The 24,154-nt window shown below is 48.1% G+C and overlaps 9 protein-coding genes across 9 annotated transcripts; 6 read left to right on the top strand and 3 right to left on the bottom strand.

Moving 5' to 3' along the window:
* Positions 1–795: 795 nt before the first annotated feature.
* TRUGW13939_02208 (uncharacterized protein) lies at positions 796–2,900 on the top strand (the record flags this gene model as incomplete). The annotated part of the gene is made up of 2 exons (XM_035485402.1): positions 796–1,896; positions 1,962–2,900. 2 exons carry the CDS (start codon positions 796–798, stop codon positions 2,898–2,900), a joined length of 2,040 nt encoding a protein of 679 aa, XP_035341295.1.
* An 890-nt stretch (positions 2,901–3,790) lies between these two features.
* TRUGW13939_02207 (uncharacterized protein) lies at positions 3,791–5,607 on the top strand (the record flags this gene model as incomplete). The annotated part of the gene is made up of 4 exons (XM_035485401.1): positions 3,791–4,003; positions 4,057–4,499; positions 4,549–4,939; positions 4,993–5,607. The coding sequence occupies 4 exons, from the start codon at positions 3,791–3,793 to the stop codon at positions 5,605–5,607; spliced, it is 1,662 nt and encodes a 553-aa protein (XP_035341294.1).
* Positions 5,608–6,009: 402 nt separating this feature from the next.
* Positions 6,010–7,062, top strand: TRUGW13939_02206 (uncharacterized protein; the record flags this gene model as incomplete). The annotated part of the gene is made up of 1 exon (XM_035485400.1): positions 6,010–7,062. One exon carries the CDS (start codon positions 6,010–6,012, stop codon positions 7,060–7,062), a length of 1,053 nt encoding a protein of 350 aa, XP_035341293.1.
* Positions 7,063–7,170: 108 nt separating this feature from the next.
* Positions 7,171–8,684, bottom strand: TRUGW13939_02205 (uncharacterized protein; the record flags this gene model as incomplete). Its single annotated transcript, XM_035485399.1, has 2 exons — positions 7,171–7,801; positions 7,852–8,684. The coding sequence occupies 2 exons, from the start codon at positions 8,682–8,684 to the stop codon at positions 7,171–7,173; spliced, it is 1,464 nt and encodes a 487-aa protein (XP_035341292.1).
* Positions 8,685–9,882: 1,198 nt separating this feature from the next.
* On the bottom strand, positions 9,883–14,254 carry TRUGW13939_02204 (uncharacterized protein; the record flags this gene model as incomplete). Its single annotated transcript, XM_035485398.1, has 3 exons — positions 9,883–10,261; positions 10,339–10,502; positions 10,568–14,254. The coding sequence occupies 3 exons, from the start codon at positions 14,252–14,254 to the stop codon at positions 9,883–9,885; spliced, it is 4,230 nt and encodes a 1,409-aa protein (XP_035341291.1).
* A 492-nt stretch (positions 14,255–14,746) lies between these two features.
* On the top strand, positions 14,747–16,123 carry TRUGW13939_02203 (uncharacterized protein; the record flags this gene model as incomplete). Its single annotated transcript, XM_035485397.1, has 1 exon — positions 14,747–16,123. One exon carries the CDS (start codon positions 14,747–14,749, stop codon positions 16,121–16,123), a length of 1,377 nt encoding a protein of 458 aa, XP_035341290.1.
* Positions 16,124–17,152: 1,029 nt separating this feature from the next.
* TRUGW13939_02202 (uncharacterized protein) lies at positions 17,153–18,544 on the bottom strand (the record flags this gene model as incomplete). Its single annotated transcript, XM_035485396.1, has 1 exon — positions 17,153–18,544. The coding sequence occupies one exon, from the start codon at positions 18,542–18,544 to the stop codon at positions 17,153–17,155; it is 1,392 nt and encodes a 463-aa protein (XP_035341289.1).
* A 776-nt stretch (positions 18,545–19,320) lies between these two features.
* TRUGW13939_02201 (uncharacterized protein) lies at positions 19,321–21,033 on the top strand (the record flags this gene model as incomplete). Its single annotated transcript, XM_035485395.1, has 5 exons — positions 19,321–19,449; positions 19,501–19,627; positions 19,683–19,879; positions 19,938–20,321; positions 20,398–21,033. The coding sequence occupies 5 exons, from the start codon at positions 19,321–19,323 to the stop codon at positions 21,031–21,033; spliced, it is 1,473 nt and encodes a 490-aa protein (XP_035341288.1).
* A 375-nt stretch (positions 21,034–21,408) lies between these two features.
* Positions 21,409–23,729, top strand: TRUGW13939_02200 (uncharacterized protein; the record flags this gene model as incomplete). Its single annotated transcript, XM_035485394.1, has 4 exons — positions 21,409–21,605; positions 21,669–22,145; positions 22,200–22,861; positions 22,912–23,729. 4 exons carry the CDS (start codon positions 21,409–21,411, stop codon positions 23,727–23,729), a joined length of 2,154 nt encoding a protein of 717 aa, XP_035341287.1.
* Between the last annotated feature and the right edge of the window lie 425 nt (positions 23,730–24,154).

Raw genomic sequence — 24,154 nt, 5'->3', positions numbered from 1 at the left:
TGATTATGTGAAGTAAAGAGCCAGGCGCAGGTCGGAACTATGTACTCTATAGTGTGGTAAAAGATATGGACGCCCTGGTAAATGGGCTGTATAAAATGTAGCGGGGTGCATAATCATCATTCTACATTTTAAGTTAGTTCATGTTTTGCGAATCAAATTAGCTCAAATTCTAGACTATCACAGACAGTCTATAATAATGGGCTATTAAACCTCATGCACTTTCTATTAAGACTAGGCTAATTGGAAATGGTTTTCAAATAAGCGATTTACACCAAGGGGCCGTGGACGCGAAGGCAGAATTTGAGCGAATCCATTCCAATATATACCAGTTGACTATTTCCTGGCGCCCACAATGTTACATATGTGGCACGGAGTAGCGCAGTCATCTAAAACTAAATTTGAAAGCTTAATTAATTATAAGCAAATCGCTTTTCAGCTGTGTCAGATTTGCGCATCGTTATCCATATCGGGAAACCCTATCGCCAAGCAATAGTCGCCGGTGAAATAAAATGCTCACAGGGGTATTCACGGGGTTATTTAGTTGATTACTATAGTAAACTCTCTGGTATTAATAGAATTTTTAGGGCTAAAAATGTCCGTGGCAGTTGTATCAAACCTGGTTGATGGACTGTATGCGCGCATGGTTGATTGAGTAAAAATGCATATAAGATATGGGCTTTCTCTTCCAATTCCCCTACCTCTATATTATCCACTAACTCCTGGTTGGAAAGAAAAAAACCATTTCCTCTTCTCTACACCTAGCTTTGCTTACCATACATTCATTTATACATACCGATGATGGTCCCGATGAGCCTACGGCGCATAGCCCTATTGCTTGCCTTGTCAGCTTCAACAGTAGCGCTGCCTTCTGCTCCCTCTACTCCTGCTTCAAGGACGTCTCATCGGACGCCCTCTAAGACGCCGTCAAGCAGTGCGTCGTATAAAGCCACGCCAACATCTAGCGGTTATGCAGTCATTGAGACTCTGGTAGATGGTGTCGTTATCGGCTGCACTTCATCCACTCTTTTGAAAGTCACAGGGGCCACCAGCGTTATCACATCGACACTATGTCAAGGAACACCCACGCCCATCACTACATTCCAAGATGAGTGGAGGTCCTGGCAGTCCCTGGTCTCTGCTGTTGCCCCTGTTACTGCACCGGTTAATGGATGCAAGATTGTCACTCCTGTTCAAGGTGCTGGGTCGACTCAGTACTGTACGTGTGGGGGAGGTCACACTGCCAGTGCAAGCTCTGTACCAACTGCCATAGCATTGTCTTCCACGTCCCTTACCACGGTATGCTCTACGCCCAATGCAATGCCCACCGGATACATCGAGGTGCCTCAAATCGCCCTTGCGGAATTCCAGCCGGGAGGCCTTGACCTACTCTGGACAGACCCTCCCATATCGCCGTGTACCGACATGGGCAAGCCGGATCCCTTGTGCTGGGACTTACTTGATATGGACGAGTTTGTTCAATGGTGGTGGGGGGAATATGAATCCATCTGCGAAGGTTACCCAGCCTACCACGGGTTTGGTGATTGCTTTGTCAATTTAATGACGGCAGACTCCCCAATGAATTGTTCGGCGCTACATAGCGACTCTCAGTGCACACAACCTTCTTCGGGAGAGTACGGAAAATATCCTTGGAACTCTATGCGGATTTTCTATGCTTCATTAAGTATTTTTAACATCCATGGGTTTTTTCATGACTATTACGCTACTATTGGGGATATCTCCTCGATAGCATCGGATTCGGTGGGAGAGATCGCGAAGATTGTGCAGCCTCCCGAGACATCAAACGTTGCACTAAATGATGTTTTAACAGCTCTTGCTGTTGGCCTTGCCTTCTTAAGTGCTCCAGAGGGAGCGCCGGCTTGGTTTGGTATGTTACTTGTAAGTTCTCACGGTATTGCCTATGCGTACATATGAAAGTAAACTAAACAATTTATGACGGACAGACGGGCTTAGGCCAAGCGACAGGAGTGGCTAAATTCTTGTTTCCTGAATCGAGCTCTTTCAACCAGGAAGTGATGAACTGGCAGAATGTATCTGACAGTCTTGGAAAGGTGACTTCGGAATTACAAACCAGTGTCTCCAATGGTCTCGACCCGGCCATCAATGACATCGACAGCTTTCTAGCACTGTCCGCTGATGGTCAATTTTGTGGAACTGACAACCCTTCCCTTGATACATTGAAGCAAGCCATGCTTCCGGGTCTTTATACTTTTATTATTTCATCGTTGCTGAAAGCAAACAACATAATTCTGACCCGTTCTGGGAATACCGACGTTCATGCGCTTTTCAACAACGGTACAAAACTCAACCAGAATGTGGAAACGGGCATTTATAGATGCAGTGAATATGACAAGAATGGCGGATGCAATATATGGTGGTATGATAGCTCGGCCGACATAACCTATAGTCTCACATCGACCTCTGACAATGGCTACAATGGCACCTCGGTCATGTCACAACTCCTTGGGTACGATGCCAAACAGGCAGCTGCAAATGGCGCATTCAGTGGCTATACAACAGGTGACATGCTTTTCGCCGGCGCCGCCAGTTGCTCTAACGGGGGCAGCAGCAGTCCGACTTTCAATATCACGCAGTTGAACGTAACCAATGGCGATCTTGGACTCAACTGCCTCAGCTCCTTGCAGGTATGTAGTTGGGGCATGAATTACCCGGACCCATGGGTCACTGATTGCCCCAACACCAAAATGGATATCGGGTACACACTGTGCGCGCCAGACCCGCAAGACTGGGACACGGCTGACCAGGGGACGTCTCTTCCAAAACAGTACTTGGGTTGGGCAGTGACACAGGCGGGAATGGACGCTCTCCACGCCGACGAAGACAGCAGGGGGAGGGTTAGGACATATGCATGTATAGGATAGGTATGGGTATGTAGTTGGTCTTTACATGTATTTTATGCTATATGAGACGGGACAGGTAGTTTCAGATGACATAAGTGTCATGAATTGAATTGATAAGTACATGTATGAATAAAGAATTAATGTTGTGCAAATGGTTCTTGGTGTGTTTCGTTCGTTATACGAGTTCCACCTGTGAGTTATCGATTCTTGTGACATTTGATAGTTTCAATGTTCGCTCAAAGAAAAAAAGATTCGTCCTTCTTGTTCAGTTGAATTTTTTTAATTTTTATATTGAAAATTGATACAGTAATATTTGAGCAAGTTTCGAGCAGATGCTTAGGTGGCTGTATTCTTTCACTTAGGGTTAAGATTCGCCGGGATATGTCAGGATGCTGGCACCAGCGGCGCAGACAAATTGGTTCGTGTACATTGTTATCAATGATTTCAAATGACGTTTATTTGAGTGATTGTTCAACGAAATTATTCTGCCTGCCCACTCAACAAAATACTGAATAGTATTAGTTAGTATATTGTAGCGCGAAAATAAAGATAACCCCGCAGCCTTTCACATGCGCACTAAAAACCCTGCAGGCATCATTGACTGACGTACTAGCATACATGAACCAGTTACATACCACACAATAAAAGTAAACAGCAAAGCAATAATCACTAGGCAGCCAAATATGGAGAAAACTAGCCCGAAATGTCAAGTGTTGCGATCTGGCTAGCCGTATCTATGTCATGAACGACATACATGGAGCCGAGGCTCGAAATCCGAGCGCCGAGATCGACAAGATGGACTGGAATATATTAATATTAGTTTAATCTTCTTCCGCCATCCTCTGTCACTGTCACTATTTAAAGAATAGTTTAATGCATTCCCATAACTTTTCTTCCAACGAAAAGTGACAATGGTGCTGCTATTCAAAGAAGAACTCATGGCCAACCTGGCCCTCTCGGTCGTCGCAACCGTGGGGCTGGTCTGGGTCGGCCAGTTCCCCGGCTGGACATTCAAGAGTCTTTTTGGCTGTGTATTTGCTGTGAATTTTGGGGTGCAGTTGTTCTGGGATGTGTTGATATATCCTTATTTCGTCAGCCCGCTGCGCAATCTCCCGCGAGTTCCTGTAAGCCTTTCCCATCTTATCGCAAAAACAAAACAAAAACTAATATAAAAAAGGGCATGGTGAGCCAACTCACAATCCTCATGGACACCCCCCGAGGTAGACTCCCTCTGCAATGGATGCGCGACATCCCCAACGACGGCCTGATCCATTTCCGCGGCGCTTTCAACGCCAGCTACCTGATCGCGACAAACCACCAAGCCCTATTGGACATTATGAGCACAAACACATACGATTTTGAGAAACCGTGGAAAGCGCGTGAGTTTCTGGCGCGTATTATTGGGTTCGGTTTGATTCTGTCCGAAGGGAATGCGCATCGCGTGCAACGGAAAGCCCTCACGCCGGCTTTCAATATCAAGAATATCCGTGCATTGTACGGGTTAATGTGGGATAAAACAAATGTCCTTCTGGGTGAGTTGGAAAAGGAGGCCAGGGCGAACCCCATGGAGGGAATGAGTTCGGGGAACAGTGGCAAGGTGGAAATGACAGTTTGGGCGAGGTGAGTATCCTTTTATTATAACTCAAAATCTTTTGCTAAAGTAATAAAGCCGCCTTACGCTCGATGTAATCGGCCCCGTCGCCATGGGCCGCGATTTCCAATCCATAACGCACAAGGAAAACAAAGTCGCCGACAGTTTTCTCGCCATCCTCGAGCCCTCGCGCGAGAAGCTGGTTTTCTTGGGCGTCAACTTTGTTTTCCCGCAATGGTTTGCGCGCTTGATCCCCGGAATGGGCCGGTTGCATAAAGTTATTGATGATGAAACGGGCTATCTACGTCGTGTGTGCCATGAGATTGTGCGCGAGAAGCGCATTGCCCTAAAGACGCAAAAGGTTGATACGCAGGAACTCGAGGCGGACATTCTGGGCACGATTATGCTGCGCGGAGAGTTTTCGGATGATGAGTTGGTGGATCAGATGCTGACGTTTCTTGCTGCGGGGGTATGTCCATTCCTCTTTTATTGTCTGGTTCATACTGATTGATATATGTATAGCACGAAACAACTGCGAGCGCCCTCACCTGGGCATGCTACCTCTTGTGTCTATATCCCGACGTACAAGAGCGTCTCCGACAAGAAATCCACGCCACAATCCCATCCTCCACCAGCCAAGTCACCTGGAACCAGCTCGAATCCATGCCTCTCCTCAACGGCGTATGCCAGGAAGTGCTACGTCTCTACCCAACCGTGCCCGCCACCGTGCGCGAAGCCATTCGCGATACTATCGTCGCCGGCACTTCCGTCCCACGAGGAACACGCATTACCTTGTGTCCGTACGCAACAAACCGCAGTCCTCACTTCTGGGGCGCTACCGGCGAGGAATTCATACCTGAGCGATGGATCGACACGGACGAAAAGGGGAACAAAACAGTCAATCATCATGGCGGCGCGCCAACGAATTTCGCGCAAATCACTTTTTTGCATGGGCAGAGGTCGTGCATAGGCAAAGACTTTGCGCGTGCAGAGCTGAGATGTGCGGTTGCTGGTGTCGTGGGCAGGTTTGCGATGGAGATGCAGGATCCGAATCAGGAAATTCATATTGCGGGTGCGGTCACGACGAAGCCGAGAGAGGGGATGCATTTGAAGATGACTACGATGGAGGGGTGGTGAATAAATCTGTATAGTTATGGTTATTGTATGTAATGAGTAATGATTCGTATCAATTGATTGATTCCTATCTATAGGCTGAATTGTCAGTCGTATCCAGACTATACCCACAGTAACCAATTCAATGACAACTTCAAAGTTGTTGACGCGGAAATGTCAAGTTCCACACTGGTTAAATTATAAGTGGCCCTATATCCTCTCTGAAGTCCGATTAAGCTCCGATGCCCCTGTTCAACCTCGCGCTTGACCGTCATTGGTGTATGCATGCATAGCCACTTATTATTATTGTTGGGGGCGAAGTCTATGCAATGCCCCAAAGGATTGGTGGATTCGACGTCATGGACTGGTACATCGAGTAAATAACCTACTCAAAGTTTTTCTTTTTCGTCAATGAAACAAAAAAAAATGTCAACTTTGGAAGAAGTACTGCTCACCCGCCATCGCCTCTCCGAATATCACGTATACCGCGAACACGCCGGAAAGGGACACATTTGCATCACACCGTTTTCCGACATAACCAAAGAACCGGGATATAAAAAGAAGAAGAAAAGCAAAACAGAACTCGAACACGAACCAGAATACAACTCCATTCACCACAAACTCGACACCAACAACAGTTACTTTATCCATCGACCATTGATCACCAGCTGGCATGACCCCCCACGTACGCTCCGCCGCGGCGACACGCGAGCTGGCGAGCCCGTGTGCATTATTAACAGTGCTGCGTGTTGGAAGGAATGGAATATTCAGTTTACGCCAGACCTAAAACATATCATCGACCCGCGTGGTCTAGTGCGCTGGGAGAATCGCAGCAGACCCGACAACAGCACCGCTCACGACGATCATGCTATAAGAGGGTTCAAAGTTCGTAGCTGGCGCAGCTGGGGCGAGACAGGCAAGGAATATCATCGACAGGTAAACGCTCGCCGAAAGGCGGCCTTGCATGAGCAGGGCCAAAAGGACGAAGAAGAGGAACACTACGAGCCCGTTGCAGCCGATGAAGCAGTGCATTTAACATGGTCATCCCCATTTTCCCTAAAAAGCACTCGTCGGTATGAGTTTGAGTATGCGGGAATTCAGTTCTTTTGGGAAGGGACCAGCGATGTTCCCCTGCAGACGCCGTCGGATAAATGGTCTAGAAGGTTGATGCCGTTTAATCATTTGAAACTGATGGCGAGGTCAACACGACAAGAAAAACTGTTTGTTGGGCAGTATGTATGCAGCCTGTCGCCGATGAAATACGGTAGACTGTGGATCTTTGATTCGGTGATCCAAGATCTGCTCGAGGAATCGAGAGAAAAACTTGATCCGGATTTTGATGTTCGGAAAACGCGAGTGTATGATTTGGTCATGGCCACGGCCATGTGTATGATTATTGGCGAGTGGCAGAAACGCATGACGGTGCAGCTGATTTTCATAATTCTGCTGCAAGGAGCGGGTGTGACTTATAGTTCTTAATTTTCTGCATACTGGATTGATTGCGTCGATGTATCACAGTATAACATTTACAACCAAAACATGCAAAATGTCAAATAACTTCAGGCGACGACGAGTACATAGTCAAGATCACACATTTCCACCCCATCCCATGCTAATATTCCATTCCTGTCTGACCTCACTCACCCCCCGCGCCAGTCCAACAACAGAATCCAAAAAACTTCCCTCGCCCCGCTGCATTCTCTGTCGTCGCTCAACTTCTGCCTCGGTGTCGGCCGAAACCCCCAGCAGGAGCTGCTCGGTCGTCAACCCTTGCAGCCGCTCAGCATCAGCCAGCGAAACAATCTCAGAGTTTGTGCGGCGCGCCCATGCAGCTTGTTTGACAGCGGGCGCCCAAAATTCACCCAAGGTGTTCTCGTCGCGGCCCTGGGCGTATTGTCTTGCCATAGAATAATCGCGGTGGGCTTCGGCCCCATGCGATGCGTACCAGGTCGAGTCTACCACTTCGTAGCGTCTCTCAAGAAGCCAAATGACCGGCCATGCGAAAATCCACAGCTGAGAGATGATGAATACCCAATACGCAACACCATGGTTGCGGAGCTTGTTGATCCAGTGTGGTGAATAGACAGTGATTGTGCTCTTGGAAACGACCAGTTGCATCGAAATATTGCCCCGGTAGTTTGTTTCGCGGATATGCGATTTTAGACAGGCAATCACTGCTTGGTGGTTGAAGTTGCTGACGTGCCGCTTTAATGTGAACCTGCTAGCATATTAGAACCTATATTTAGTCAAAGGGTGAAGAAAACGTACGACTTGACAGGAGACGGGTCCTTGCAGAATCGCTCGCACCATTCCATGAAATCCTCCTGGTGCTTTCTGGTCTCGAATCTCTTATCTCGCCGATCCTGCTCGTGTTCTCTGTCTGGTTCAACGAGGCGACGCTCTTCATCGTCATCATCATCAATGTCGACTCCCGAGTCGGTCTCTTGCCGGGGACCCTCCCGATCACCATCAGGCAATTGAATCGGACCAAAGCGTGATTTGTTCTGTGGTGTGTACGTGGTTGTCTTCAACCTCGTCCCACGATACGTCTTGATCCCATCCGAGTCATTCGCCACCTCGACATTATGCCAGTCCGTAGAACCCTCAGGTGTCTCCCACCCCTTCAAAAGCGTCTCCGCCAGATCCACGCGGAAATTAAAGTCGGTCACCACATCGCTCCCGCTCTTTTTGTCCTGCTTCTTCTTGGTTGAATCGGTATGTGATCCGGAAATCGAAATCTGCGGACGCGGCGGGAGACAGATCTGCTGCGCAAAGGCCTCGTACAGCTGGTGTGCACTGGTGGAGAGTTCAGGTTGTAATGTCACAATGGTTGAATCGCGGACTCGCGACGCGACGCTGACGGCACGCTGGCCGCCGAGGATGTTGCTGTCGACGTCGATCAGGTGGACGGTGCGATGGGTGGTATTGTTGACTGGATTGGAATTGCTACTCGCTGGTGTCTGCGAAGATTGGGCCGTGACTTGTTCGTAGGATGGAGGGACGTCGAGGAGGTCGTCTTCGGCGTCGTCGTCGGAATGCTCAAGATCACGGAGCGAGTGGATCGATGCGGCCGACGCCAATTTCGCTGGTGGCTGGCCCATGGTCAAGTTGTCAATATATACAGAATGCAGAGCTAAAATAATGAATGAATTCGTTACACTCGTGAAAAAGTGTGTAAATTGCGAGGCTGAGAGAGGAGAGAGAGGAGAAGCTGCTTAGCGGCGTTTGTATCGCTGGTGCCTATTTATTTTTAGCTTCACTCGCTACCCAATTGGAGCTTCTTTTTGTCTCCAAGTGTTAAACTCTCCATAAAAAAATAGGTACGGAGTATACTCTTCTGTAAATAAGTGGACACCCCGGTGCATACGTCTCCTGCATAGTGGTGTATGCTTTTAAATTACCCAGAGAGGCAATTCCCAGGGCAATCGGCCTAGGAGACTGACCGTCGTGGGGCCGTATCCTGACAGCACTCACTATACACTAGTGGTATACAGTACTAGGTCAAAAGTTGATTTTCTACTTCAAATGTTGTATTGAACTGCGATTTATTCAATTCACTGGCTCTACTGTGCTAGGTTGCAATTGGATTTTCTTTTCTGCAAAACACAATCTATACATGTCCCAATTCCTATCCTATCAGTCAAAGCCTACGTCGCAGACACTCAAGACCTTTCCAGCCTTGACAACAATCCAGAGGCCAGTACAGTAGCCCGCAGTCTCTTGCAGTTCCCAGCTTACAGCAAGGTGACGACAATACAACTCTGCAGAGCAATCTCAACAGTCGACTACTATCTAAAGGGAACATCTAATAACTGGAAGGATACACCTCGTGTATGTGTTTCAACGCTTCACTTCGGTAATTCGGACCCTGTTTTGAACAAAGCAACAGAAAGCTACCCTCTGCCTAAGACACAGGATCCGCCATTCTATCTGGGACCTGACAAAAAAGTGGAAACCAGCCCACTTGCCACTTTCCTGTCCAAATATGACTCAGAAGATTCCAATTCTGCTGCGAAATGGCCGTTCAAATTTGATAAACCGACTTGTCTTTGCGGTATCCCTAAAGCCGTTCTCTATATGTCATATAAGGTCTAGTACACAAAGAAACTGCAACGAAGAAACGACGATATGAGAAAGCCAAACTATTCTCCTCCGTGCCCATTCAGGGTAAGAAAATAGATCGTACTGCTGGCAAAGTTTTAAAAGAGGCTCAAGAAGAGGATTGGCCAACATGGCATTATACAAATAGCAGAGATAGGAAATGGGCGCTGAAAAGTCATTGCCCAACAGATGGCCTCTCTAATCCTCGGCTTTCTTGCTAGCCTTGGTCCTGAATTTCATCATGAGGAACACGAGCCCGTAAATACCAACCACAAACACAACAACAATACCTGCATTCCTCCACCCGTAATACTCCTCTGCGAGGTTCAGTGTACGAAGGTAATCTCCACCTTGAGTGTATTGGCACACCTGACAGCCGGTGATGTCGTCGGGGTTGAGGAGATTCGTGCCTGCCCCCAAGTCGCGAGAGTAGATGTCAAGGTATTCGCCACAGGTTTGATTGGGGGGTGGGTCAAATACAGCCAGTTCCGCCGGGTTACAATTAACATGCTTTTCCCAGGTAGTGAAGACGAGAATGGAACTCATAAGGTAGTTAAAGGGGTCGATGTAGTACATCCTGTGGTGGTGGAAGACGGCTGTTAGAGGGGTAGTGTTCAAACTAGGCTTTTCTAACACAATTCAAGTGTAACTTACCAGTATCTCCAGAACGGCTCGATTTGGCTGTATGGGATCATGACACCGCAAAATGAGACGAGGGTGGTGATGACCAGGGGGTTGACGAGTGACGCGAAGACGGCATTTGGGGTATACGCGGCAATCATTTGTCCAATGCCGGTGTAAAGACACTCATACATGACCTGGGGAAATGTTAGCTGCCGTATCCGCAAAGGGAATGTGAGAAGATGAGTGGAGGGTTACGTACGACAACAAAGAACACACTGCCAGTGTGGTCGGCTGAGGTAGGGAGGCCGCAAGTGAAGTACCAACAAACATAATACAGCAATGCGCAAACAAGCAAGTAAGGAAATTCCGAGACTATTAGGCCCGTGACGAACGGAGCCCAGTGATACATCTTGCTCTTCTTCTCTCGCGCCTCGTAGATATCGCGCCGGTCAATAAAAAGAGGTTGGAGCTGAGAAATAATACCCGGAGCAACAAAAATAAGGTTGAAGACAGTGAAGAGGTTCTGCTGCAGGTCTGTGAGTGAATCTCCTATCTTCCAAAAGGTAAATCCATTCAATAGCGCCATGCTGATGTGCATTGCGAATTTGTTATTTAGGTATTCAGTATTCCGGAACAGCGAGATGTTCATGCGATGTGTCACAAGTTTTGTTTGCGTCCATATCGAAGCCGCAAATTCATGTCCGTCATCATTGACTGCTGGAGGTCGAGCGGCAGTTTCGGCAATGATGGTGTCCAGTTCTTTAGAGAGCTCGCCATATTCCGGTGACCGCAGCCAGACTTGGTTCCAATCTTTCCCATGATCTCCTATACCTGACACGACATCAATCATGTGCTCGGCAGGATTAGCTTCAGGAGGGCAAGGGGCTCCATAGCGACTAAAGTATTCCTTGATGGCATCTGCATTCTGGCCGATATCTCCAAAGTATGCTGTTTTCCCGCCTGCAGCCAACAATAGCAGCTGATCGAATTGTGCAAATAATTGAGCTGATGGTTGATGGATAGTGACCAAGACGGCCTGTCCTGCTTCTGTGAGTTTGCGAAGGAAACGAACAGTATTATAGGCAGCCTGACCATCAAGTCCTGATGTAGGCTCATCAAGGAAGATCAGGATACTTGGCTTTGCTACCAGTTCAACCCCAATAGTGAGACGTTTACGTTGCTCCACTGAAAGTCCACTCCCTGGGCGACCAACAAGTGTATGTTCAAGATCATGTAATTCCAGGAGGTCAATAATGGTGTCCACGTATTGCAACTTCTCTTTGGTGGGTGTATCGCGAGATTGACGCAAGAGTGCTGAAAATTCTAGGGCCTCGCGGACGGTTGCCAAAGGCTCATGGATATCCAACTGTTCAACATAGCCAGTTGAGCGTTGGAATGAAATAGGAACAGGGCGCCCATCGACTGAGACGGATCCATGGATAGTACCAGAAGTTTTTCTTTGCGCGAGAACGTCCAGAAGTGTTGTCTTTCCGGCACCAGAGGAACCCATTAAAGCCCCAAGCATGCCCGGTTTGACAAAGCCCTGCACGTTATCAAGGAGAACGCGGTCACCGTCAGGGGTGTTAACGGTATAAGTCAAATTTTTCCAGGTGAATATACTCCTGTTACGGAGGAGGTCATTTCTGAGGTTGCGGCCTGATGTATCTGGTTGGGAGTTCACTGGTGACTTCTCCGGAACACGCGCTTCCTCGTCTCCAGACTGCAAGAGATGCTTTGACTTGTGCTGTTGCTCTCGAGGAATAAGGAGTTCGCGGCCACCTTCCCCAAGTAGCTTCCACCTCGAGGTGAAAAATATAGTGATCGCAACGAAGAGCACCCACCAGGCACAGATAATGGCGAAGTTGCGCCAGACATGGCTATGACTAAAGGACATGCCTGCAAGATACTCATCGCCCGTGAGGCTTGTCGAGCCAGGCGCTGCTCCAACAACACCAGCACATGCTTGCCCGCCCTCACCATTAACGTAGGCAGGCCCATTCGGTATAAGGTTAGGGCCATAGCAGGGTATATTCTGTCCATGAAATTCGTTCCCAAGGAGAGCTTCGAATCCATACGCCATCGGATTAATCCAAAAAATCCAAACAAACCATGGATGCATCTCAGGCTTGATAACCATGTAGCCCATGTAGACAAATAAGCCCACAATTGACAACCCCGAGACTTTGGTCGCAGCGTCAAATGTAGGGAATGCGGCACCGACGAGTCTGAAGAAGCCTGTCATCGACATGGCGGTCATGAAGTTAATGATCAAGTAGGTAAAAAACGCTCCAGCTGAGGTCTTCAGACCAACCATAAAGTAGAGGACAAGGCCAAAGTGTGTTACTTGAAATAACAGTATGGGGAAGTCAGCGATGATTTGGCTGAGGCAGATAGCCGCTGGGTGATACAAGGCGAACGAGCGATGCTTGGCTAAAATCGGTCTGCCCGTGAAAGAGTCGGTAACTTCTGATAGGGCTATAAGGGCGTTGTATAGGATAGAAAAAAACAGTGCACCGCCCTTGAGAAAAAGGCCAACCGAATTATCAGGAGCAGAATAGAAGAGAGATCCGCCGAGGAGTGCCTGGATGACTGTAGCACCCTGCTTCATGAGGAGCGTTGCCTTGTCACCCCACATCAGTTGGTACTGTCTGATAACGGCAGCCTTTACCTGTGTTATGAAATCAGCAGTAACGAGAGACGCCTCAGAGACACCCCTGTGCTTCTCACGAGTGACCATATCCTTGAAGACGGCCGTGTTTTCTACGGCTTCCTCGCTTGTTGAGTAGGTTTGGCACTCCTGCTCCATCTCGTGCTTGAGTTTCCGGCCTTTATATGCGGTGAGGATCTCACTCGCAGTACGTGGGAACTCGTCTTCATATCCAGGAGCAATGAGGCGCTCGGTAGGGACTGTCACACCTGTCAGGAAATCTGCCCAGTTGGAACCGGAATCCCTCATAAAGCCAAGATCCTCCATGAATGGCACAGCGTCCTTCTGGGGTCCGTAGAATATCTGCTTGCCCTCATCAAGGACAAGGACCTTGTCAAAATGTTCGTAGATTCTGTTGCCCGCTTGGTAGAGCGTAACAATTGTGGTAAGGCCCAGAATATCCGTCATTATCCTGATTGCCTTTATCCACTCCAGTGCTGTGCTGGCATCGAGGCCTGTAGTCGAGTTATCCCAGCAGAAGACGCTCGCCCGAGTGGCCAGGCATTCAAGAATAGACACCCGTTTCCTCTCCCCTCCCGAAACACCTCTGATAAAAGCATCGCCCACCTTCGTACGCGCGGTATGGGATATTCCAACGGACCGCAGGAGAAAATCTTTGTAGGACTGCACGTATGCCTCTTTTGACATGAACCCCGGCGGTAGGTGATAGGGAACCTTCATACGAGCAGCAAAATCGATGGTGTCGCCGACAGTGAGGGTCGGAAAGAAGATCTCCTCTTCTGTGTTCATGATAATTTGGCCACGATATTGTCTAGCTTCCTCGGCAGACATGTTTCCATAGGTGACGTCCCCAGTGATTTCGTCGTAGCCGAGCCGATTGTTGGCGAGCACGCTCAGTAACGTTGTGCAGCCAGCACCGGGCCGTCCGAGCACAAGTAGCATCTCCCCAGGCTTAACGCATCCATATGAATCTTCAATGATGGTCTTCAATTGGGTACCTTTGCTATTCTTGTTGAAGGGGGAAAGCTGGGAGAGCACATTCTCATTGAACGTGGCATCACTGCGCACGCCTTTGACAGTGAGATTTCGCCAGGTCACGCCGAGTTTCCTGGGTTTCTCTCCACCTTCTTCATCTCGATCCCTCATTTGGCGCACTTCAGGTGCCATGTGCCATGTCGATCCCGTATGGAAGACGGGTAGTTTTTCAATTTCGTCCTCTTCTGAGTGCAGTACATCGTCCGCGATGGTGCCATTTACGGTGGTTGAGCTGGCGCTCATTTCGAGACTGGGAAGACAGAAGACAAGCTAGAGAATGCGTAATCCGGTTCAAAGGCCTGGCGGGCGCCTACCCGTTATATAAGAACAAAACAGAGCAATTCAATAGCGTAAGATACAAAAAGCTCCCTCCGAGCTCTAGGTAGCATATACATACTAGGAGACCCCGAAACCCTCCTTAGATCGGATAGTCCAGCGGTCCGACTCGTCAACCTTAAAACCCTCCGGACGGTGCTGGTTGGTGGAGAGAGCTCCATTGGCCCCCCCTTGATCGTCGCCACACGCCTGACCTGGTGGCCAATTGGACTGTTCTGATGAGAATGATTACTGATCGCGTTCTGGCAATCCGGGCCTCGGAAGAGGAGGGTAATCATTCAGCTTCTACCTATTACCTATTACATTAAAACCCTCCGCGGACCATTGTGACGCTCTTCCAGGATACATCCTCGCGCTGGCTGGACTCTCTTAGCGGCTTCATTGGCATGTGGACAGAACATGACGGGCTCCGCCACCGTTCATCCATCGCAGCGGCGCTTCGCTTGTGATCTCTGCAGGAGACACAAGTCGAAATGTCATCGCATACGACGAAATGACCCGAAATGTTCACGGTGTATGGCACTTGGCACAGAGTGCGCTACCGGGCAACAGCAGAGAGTCGGAAGGCCAAAGCAGGCAGCAGCTGACGCTCATGACGCAGCCAAGGGCCCTGTTTTCAAGTCAAGATCGACTGTCAAACGACCACGAACGAAAACTCCCGGTTGGCACAGCCAGAAGAGCCTATTAATGCCTCATGGATGGTCCCAGGAGTCTCCTTCATTTCCCGATGCCTACCATAAGCCGGCGTCGAGCAGTACAACCTCTTCAGCATCCTGGCCAGTCCCAACACCGTCTCGATACACAGCAACAGAGCATGAGTGCGACCCAAAAATGATACGGTCAACTATTGGCATGGATTCAATTCGCCGGACCTCGTCGACTTGGAATACCGCCCCTGGCTTGCATCACGGGTTTTCCCTTTCTGATTTCGACTCTCGCTTCAACTTCACAATCACTGATGCTCACCCGCCCGACTCGGCCGCCAATAGCATATATTGCGATCCAGTCGATCTAGCGATGCCGGAAAAGGAACCAGAAGCCAATAACGAAGGCTCGCACGCCTTGGCCAAACTTTCCAAAATAAACATCGACTTACACATCCGTGTTGCAGCCGCCGAAATGAACCGGACGAGCCTAGATTTGAATAGCCTTATCTACCGCGACAGCCCGTTGTTTATAAATAACCATACGCTAGCTGAATTCATACTGAAGGCATCAGAAGACTTTGTGCAGATCCTGACGCGGCTCTGCGGCTCGCAAAGGCCGGCATCACAGTCACTGCAAATCCAACAGCAGAGCTGCCACGACTTGACATCGACCTTCCTTTTAGCTTTCCCATACGCCGCCACGCAACCACTATTAGCTCCTCTGATGTTAACCATCATAAGTATTTTTACCCAGCTCATTTCTCTCTACGAAGTGCTCCTTGAACACCTAACTACCCGCATCGAGCGGCTCGACGTTGACCCTATCACTACCCTCCCAGGCATCACATTTGGAGGGGTGTCCCTGGAAAAGCCATGCGTGCAAGGTATGCTTTTCTCCAATGCAATGGTCCAGCTACTGGAGAGAATGGAGTGTGCCCTCGGCATATGTGAGATGCCTGAGGGTGGTAAAGTGGGTTTGCTATCCGCTAGACAAATCGATGTACTTTGGAGCGAAATACGCGGGCGAGTTGGTATCACTCCCCGTGAAGGAGCCTTGCAACCAGCTCACGTGAAGAAACTGTTTGGAAAAGTGGCCGGTATATTTCACCAGATATCATTGAGCGGATAAACAAGAATGTCTGTTGGTATCACTAAATCGCGTACTGGCTGTGGAGGAAACCTCCAATCTTTGAATTCCTCAAATGATCCTCATGTACCGCTAATATAAGACTTCGAAGAGTTGAAGAGTGCTGGTCCACTGTAGTCGGTTACCTAATTAACTAAGAGAATGGTTTTTAATTTGGCTCCCTTGCGCATAGGCAGCTTAGTCTCCTATATTAGTCGGCTTCATCTATTATTCCTAAAAGCATATGTTCACAGGTATAAAAGGTTACCATTCCGCAGGATTCTGCTTCAAATATACTGTTACTGAGCTGCTAGACTCAATGCGCGATCATTCTTGTTGCTTTTAACTCAAATGCGCTACTCAGGTTCACCTATACATCTAGTTTTATCTATCGCAAAAGTAGGCTGCTTTCAGAATAGTAAAAAGACAACATTGAAAAACAAGCAGGCATTGATTCAAATTCTAAGTATGTAGAGAAATATATAGAGCAATGTATTGGTTTACTACTCCTCAACACATCAAAGGATGTACGCTTTATTATTATAGAAGCAATGCACATTCCTTCCCACACAGTCTCCCCAACGTGTTTAATAGATAAGACAACATTCTTTCATTATTAAGTTGCCACAAACTTGTGTTTATAAAAAGTATTAATAAATGACCTATCTTTGTTACCTATATTATAATAAATGTATTATTTGTCAGAGAGCGCCTGTAAATCCATGTGTGGATAGACCAGTCGGATCCTGCAGCCAATAAGGAAGGAGTTTCCAGTAATTTAGCAGGGCTGCCCTTATCAGACCGAATACGAACCTGACCACAACAGCAGGCGTTTATTTCAGAAGTGATCCGGTAAATAACATCTCCGTCACCATCAGGTTTGTCTAAGGGCTCGACACTCGAAGATATATCGCTTGTCTCCACCAATCGGCGTTTGAGACAGCTCCGTAAGATCTACGTTATCCTGTCACTGTTTAACAATTAAATTCTAAATTCATTGTCAACCTTGCATTATTCTGTATGTGCATATATCTATGCAGGTCCATTCGTGCCCGAAATGCCCAGTTCCTCTCGGAAAATCCGCTCCATCTCCTTTCTCACCTTTTGTGGCTGCGACGTGACTTCATATTCAATGTCTTGCCAGCTAAGCCTCTGGCCCTGGGCGACGTCTCTCTTCAACAACACTCCGTGCGCAAGACCAATGGGCAGACCCTCGATGCGTAGTGAATCTTCCGCAGTCATCAACTTTCCATAAACCATGAACCCGCCCTCGCCATCGAGCTTTTCTCCTGATTTTAGGTTTCTTTTCGCTGTGGCGACTACGTCTGCGCGGAATGTCCTGCATTGTCCTGTTGGTTCGCCGCGGCACATGATTGAGGCCACGGAAAACCCTACTTCAAGGCCAATGAGATGGTAAGGTTTGTATTGCGCAGCATACCGTCCAGTGGTATCGGTCTTTAGTCCGTACTGCGCAAAGCAGTCGCGCTGGTAATCACCGGGAGCTTCCAACACGACATATACACCCCAGCGCAGATCATTGATGACTTGTCGGCCATCTCTTTCCAGTGAGGATACCACTTCAACAGTGCCACTTTGCGGCAGATGGCCGCCTGCTTCCTTTGGTTTCAGGACATTGGGTAAGTCGTGTGTACCGCATGCCGGAAACTCCAGTCCGTCAGCAGGAGGATTCAGATCACAGCCGTTAGCCACCGCGGCCATCTCCAGGGCAGACTTTGTCCCGTCGAGAAACGAGTTAAACATTTGCTTATTAAAATCCCCGTTTGCGAGCTGCTCGTCTGTGAATCCGTAATAACCCCAAACAGTATCTGGAGTCGAGGTATGGTATTCAGGCAAGTATTTAGTCCCCTTGCCCGCACAAACAACTTTGAAGCCAGTGGTTCGTGCCCAGTCGACGAGTTCTGAAATCAGAGCGGGCTGGTCTCCGTACGCCATGGAATAGATTATGCCAGCTTCCTTGGCCTTTCTCACAAGGTACGGACCGGCTAGTACGTCCGCTTCGACGTTGATCATGACAATGTGCGTCTTGTGCTCGCATGCCAGTAGCGCATGGCGTATACCAGCAGCAGGATTCCCCGTCGCTTCGAGTACCACGTCAACATCTGGATGGGCGATTAATTCGGTAGAGTTTGTAGTAATCGTCGTTTTCCCTGTCCTGATCGCCTCGTCGATGGAAACCTGTTGTTCAGAAGCACTATAAAACTGTCCTTCAGGGAAAGAAACTCGTTTGAGAGAGGCAATTGCGCGTTCAATGGACAAATCTGCCACGCCAGCAAGATGTACCCCCGGAGTTCGCCATGCTTGGGCGAGAAACATTGAGCCAAATTTGCCGGCGCCGATGAGGCCGACCCGAATGGGGTTGCCAGAGGCCTGGCGCTCGGCCAGTTTATTGTATAGTGAAGTCATTTTAGAGGATTTTTTGTTGTGTAATGCAGTGAGCTTCACTCTGTAAAAGCTATGCTGAGATAGCAACGTTATATTTCAATGTCCCGTCGCCTCGCATGACGCTCTTATATCTTGTTTCAATCCATTGACCCCGCAGAAGCAATTACCTACCACCAATGATATTCTCGCAACTGAATGGTGCTTGAACATCTCGCAGCTCTCTCACAGACGTGGATCCATTGACCGGACATCATACCGACGGGCGGAGACAGTAAACGACAGTCTCCACATTTTCTACTAGATGCAGTTAAGGGTGCCCTGCAAAGGAACAGGCTACCCCAGATGAATAATTGGGAGTCCCCAGAAAATCCCCGGCTCATGCATCGGTCTTGGGTCCGGTGCCGTAATAGCAGCCCTAGCAATTAGTTCACGTGACCGCACATGTACCCGATGCCCTGAAACTTGCGCGTGGTTTGAGTTTTGGATTTGTTTAATTCATTAGATTTGGTGTGTTCTTTGTTGCTGCTTGTCAAAAACTTGACTAGTGTGTGGCTCTTTTGTGGGGAGTGTGTCATGCCATCCCATCCGTGCACAGTATCAGTTATCCGTGTGGAGGATAACAATTCTGGGGATATCTCCCGTTCTTGTCCAATTGATTCTCGTTTTGAAAGTGCTAGCTAAAGCAAGCTTCGCTAGTAGTATTATCAATCCCTAGATAAAAGGGCTGAACACCGAGACTTTTACTTCGTTTGCTTTTCTACCACCCCGACTATTCTATTTTTGCTGCTCACCTCATTATGTCCGTTGATGATCCAGAAACAGTCGCACAATGGATGCAGACGGTGAGCTCGTGGTCTCCAGAAGAGCGGGCCACCAAGGAAAAGGCCTTGGTGAAACACATTGACCGAAGGCTTCTTCCTATGCTTGTGAGTAACTTCCCAGAGACATGACACGGATTAATTGCTAAAGGCAGCAAGATCGGGATGTACGTCCTCAACTACATCGACAGAAACGCTCTTCCGTACGCACACGTGCAGACGCTGGATGAGGACTTGGGTTTCAAGGGAAATCAGTACAATATAGTACTGAGTATCACTTTTATTGGTAATTAGTCAACGAAAAAAACCCCCTGGGCTTACAAAGCTAATTTTCGGTAAAGGCTATATCTCGATGCAAATTCCAAGCAATATGATCATGAGCAAGACTCGCCCTTCTCTTTACCTCCCGGGTTGGATGGCCGTATGGGGCGTGCTCTCTGGGTGTACTGCCGCTGTGCAGAATTTCAGTGATATTGCGGCTTGTCGGTTTTTGTTAGGGTGTGCTGAAGCGCCGTTTTGGGCAGGGGCTGCATTTCTCGTACGTGACTAACTTTCTTTTTTTTTGTCTGTGTGGTCTGATTGACTGGTATATCTAGTTTTCCGGATGGTACACCAAACGAGAACTGGCCGCTCGTCTAGGGATTCTCTTCTTCGGCGCAATGTTTTCCGGTGCCTTTGGAGGTCTCTTTGCAGCCGGCATTGCTGCTGCTTTTGCAAACAACAAGATTTCGTCCTGGAGATGGCTGTTCATGATTGAAGGCGCTGCCACAGTTGTGTTTGCTGTTGCGTCCATGTTTGTGATTCCGGATTGGCCTGCGACGACGAAATGGCTCTCAGAGGAAGAGCGTCAGTTGGGCGTTGTCCGGCTGATGGAAGACGCGGGTTCGGAAGAAGAAGAGCTGTCGGCGAGACATGGATTTATGTTGGCGATGAAGGATTATCGGGTTTGGTTAGCTGTCATTGGGCAGCTTTGCGTTCAGGTTTGTTCTTTCTTTACTCTATTATTGAGAAGAACCAAAAAAAAAAAAAAGATTCATTATGCTAATACGAATACAGGCCGTTGCATCACTGACAAACTTCCTACCCACGCTCGTCGCCAATTTTGGATATAGCAAAATCGACTCCCTGCTCCTCACAGCACCGCCTTACATTCTAGCCGGCTTTTTCTGTGTTCTCAACACCTGGTGGTCTGACAGAAACAACATGCGGTCCCTACACATCGTTTATCCCATATGCGCGGTCATTGCAGCTATTATCATAACCATGGCCACAACCAACACCGGTGCGCGCTATTTCGCGTTGATGATCATGGTACCAGGAGCCTACGGCTGTTTCCAAGTCTCCAATGCCTGGGTAGCATCTGTTGCGGCACGGCCAAAACAGAAAAGAGCTATTGCGCTGGCAATGAGTAATGCTGTCGGTAACACGTCTTTGATTTGGACTCCCTATCTGTATCCGAGCTCGGCGGGACCGCGATATACGGTGGCGTGGAGTGTGAATATTGCGTTGAGTGTGGTTTGTATTTTGGCCTCGTTGTGGTTGAGGGTGATTCTGCAGAGGGAGAATAAAAGGATGGAGTCGATGGAGTCGGAGGCTGATTTGGGGGGTACTCAACTCAAGGCTGGAGGGAAACCTGTCGAGGTGGAATACGCGGGCGTCTTGCCATCATCGGCGTTTCGGTTTCAGTGTTGACAAATTAGTTTGCATTGGATTGTGTCTGGTTTGGGTTTGGGGTTTATTCTACTGTTTTGATGTAAACTGGAATCCATATACAAAATCAAACTTGTTATTCCAGTAATAATTTCAACGAATGGAAATACAAGTTTAAATCTGTGCAGTACACGTAGTATTTTCACTTCCATAGACATAATCCTAATTCATAATCAACAAGAAGCAGTAAAAATATACTAGTTGTATTCTTTTAACAGATACAACCGGATATCGGGGTTCTCCCCGGAACCACCTCACCAGCACATACCGAGAACAAGCACACCCATTAGCTATACCTCAATTCAAATAACAACTAAATACTCCAAACACCACCACCACTAATATTATAACCTCACAATGCCCGAGAGCCAGCTCACTCTACACGACCGAGTACCAAAAGTATCAAGAAAAGTCCGGACTTGCACCGAATGCCGCAGACAAAAAGTAAAATGCATCGTCCAAGCCGATAGACAGACATGCATGCGCTGCGAGAGGAGTGATTTGACGTGTCGGTTTAATAAAAGTCTTCAAACAATTCTTGAAGAAGATACAGAGTAGGCTTTCCTACATACTATGTGTTGACCCATATTCGTACTTAAATTTTTTTTATGATGTAGGGTGAAGACAAATCTCCAAAATAGGCTTTCTCGTATCGAAAAAGTACTGCATGATATTGTCGAGAAGAACAACCATGAGACGCCGACGATATCTCCACATAATCATGATCCTGAACGGATGGACACATCGGGTTTGCTGTCACAGCCCCAGAATGTCAATAGTGAATTTATGCCTTCGAGTCAGATAAATGTCGACTCTGGTCAACGAAATCATGTCTCGTTTGGTGGTGTCGTGAATAATGAGTTTCCCCTAACATCCGGTGTTAGAGAGGCTCAGTTATCAGAGAGCAACAGCCATAATCAACTCAGCACTGAGCCGATAAGGTCGCTCTATGAAGTGACCAAGAGACAAAGCTTTCAACGAGGTAGCGACACAGATGAAACCGGAAATAATTCATTAGCGCCAGAAAACACAGATGGAGATATCATCACAAAAGGCATCATCAGTGCACATGAAGCGCAGGAACTTTTTGACTAGTTTGTTTTTCTTCTCCCTTGATTGTTGGACTTTATTTAATCACATGCTTTCAGCTTCATGACGAGCCTGAATCATTATCTATGGGTTGGCTTAGACAATGAAAATGCAACTCTCGAGTCCATCAGATACGGTTCAAAACTCCTGGCACTTGCAATTCTCACGGCCACGGCCATGCACATGCCCAACCGAACAGCCACATACGACCTCTGCTATCGCGAATTCACCGCACTAGTAGCAAAATCAATGTTCAGCAACGAAAACACTCTTGAGGATGTTCGCGCCCTCTGCATCGCCGCATTCTGGCTTCCCGATCTGTCATGGAAACTTTCAGGACAAGCAGTCCGTCTCGCAACAGAGCTGGAACTCCACACTGCGTTTTTCAAAACCCCCGAAACCAGTGAGACCCATCAGAGAGCTCGCATGTGGTACATGCTGTATGTCTGTGATCACCATTTCGCGATTGCGTACGGAAGACCGCCAATGGTTCAAACAAGTCTACAAATTCGAGAGCACGAGCGATTTCTTGAATCGCCGTATGCGGATTCTGTGGATTATCGGCTTCTCAGTCAGGTGGCCCTTTTTTCAAGGTTTATTCATATGCATGAGACGCTGTGTGAGAATGCGAGTAAGTTGACTGTGTCTGAGGTGGCGACCATGGTTCGAGAGTACAATATACAACTGGATCAATGGAGGTTATTGTGGGAGCCGAGACAATGTGAGCCATTCCTTTCTTATCTACGTACTGTGGTTCTTAACAATCGATAGTGTATAACAAGTTCATCGGCACATTCCCTCCTCAGGGCAACGTGCTGTACTATCAATTTGCAAAACTCCAACTCAACGTGCTCGCCATACGATACATGTCCTCCAGCCGCACAGACGATCGAAACCTGCTAGACCTTCGCAAAAAGGAATTCGTCAATATCGCCGCTACCGCAGCGTTCAACATCCTCGATCTACTTTTGGAAGACCCCTGGATGCGAAAAGCCCTGGTTGGCGTGCCGCTGTTTGTGCACACAATGCTGACATTTGCATGTCTTTTTCTGTTCAAGTTGGGGACACAGTGGAATCGGTTCTTTTTAGGGGTGGGGTTTGCGATGGATTTGAATAGTTTGTGTCATCTGATTGGCAGGGTGGTGCATTGTATACGTACTTCGACGGCGGGGGAGAGACATATTGTGCATCATATTGCGGTTGGACTGGATAAAATGATTGCCAAATGCAGGGAGCTGCATGCTAGTCGACATGCGACGAGACAATCATCGCCGACAACGGTTCCTGATACTCCGGGTCCGGGGGGTATGGAATTGAGGCAGTATCATGATGAGCAGCAGCAGCAGGTGATTCTGGAAAACGGCCAGGGAAATTTATACGCCAACGCATCGATCAATACTTCACTTCCTGCTCCTTTGTCTGCTGTTTTCTCGCATGCTCCTGGTATAGTTTCGGGTCAGAATCCGCATGCAGTTCAATTGGAGGATGTAATGGGTGACGCAGATCTGTTGGATATGATTGGGTCTCTTGGGGGAACAGGGAATATGTTTCCGTTTGATGAAGTCAATTTCTGGGCAGAGGATATGTAAATTTACTCTGGATATAAAAATCTAGTTCCTGTTAATTAAGGGCTATGCCATTGCCATGCGTCCGGCAAGAAAGCCGATACTGTCAACTGGTGGGGCACATAGGCTTTTCCGATGACATCTGTTCCCTCTTCAACAAACAAGATAAAACAACTATTCCTTGTATATTCTTCAAACTAAAAACTAAACAGAATGCAGACCAAGAAGTTCCCGCTGTCACCACCAAGTCTCGACGAGCTAGTCCAGAAACTCGAAGCCCCTCTTGCTACAAATTACGAGCACACCACAATCAGTGTGGTCCAATGCCCTGATCTTCGACAGGCGCCGTTCTATCTTGCTACCGAGGGGCTTTGCGGCGAGGAGAAAGTTGCAGATGTTGGTGGCCAGGCACATCTCTTCCCCCGCCCTCGGCTAGATAAGATATACTC

Source organism: Talaromyces rugulosus, chromosome I, assembly GCF_013368755.1.
Source record: "Talaromyces rugulosus chromosome I, complete sequence".
Taxonomy (NCBI): Eukaryota; Fungi; Ascomycota; class Eurotiomycetes; order Eurotiales; family Trichocomaceae; genus Talaromyces; species Talaromyces rugulosus.
This window is presented reverse-complemented; position numbering and strand designations above follow the sequence as displayed.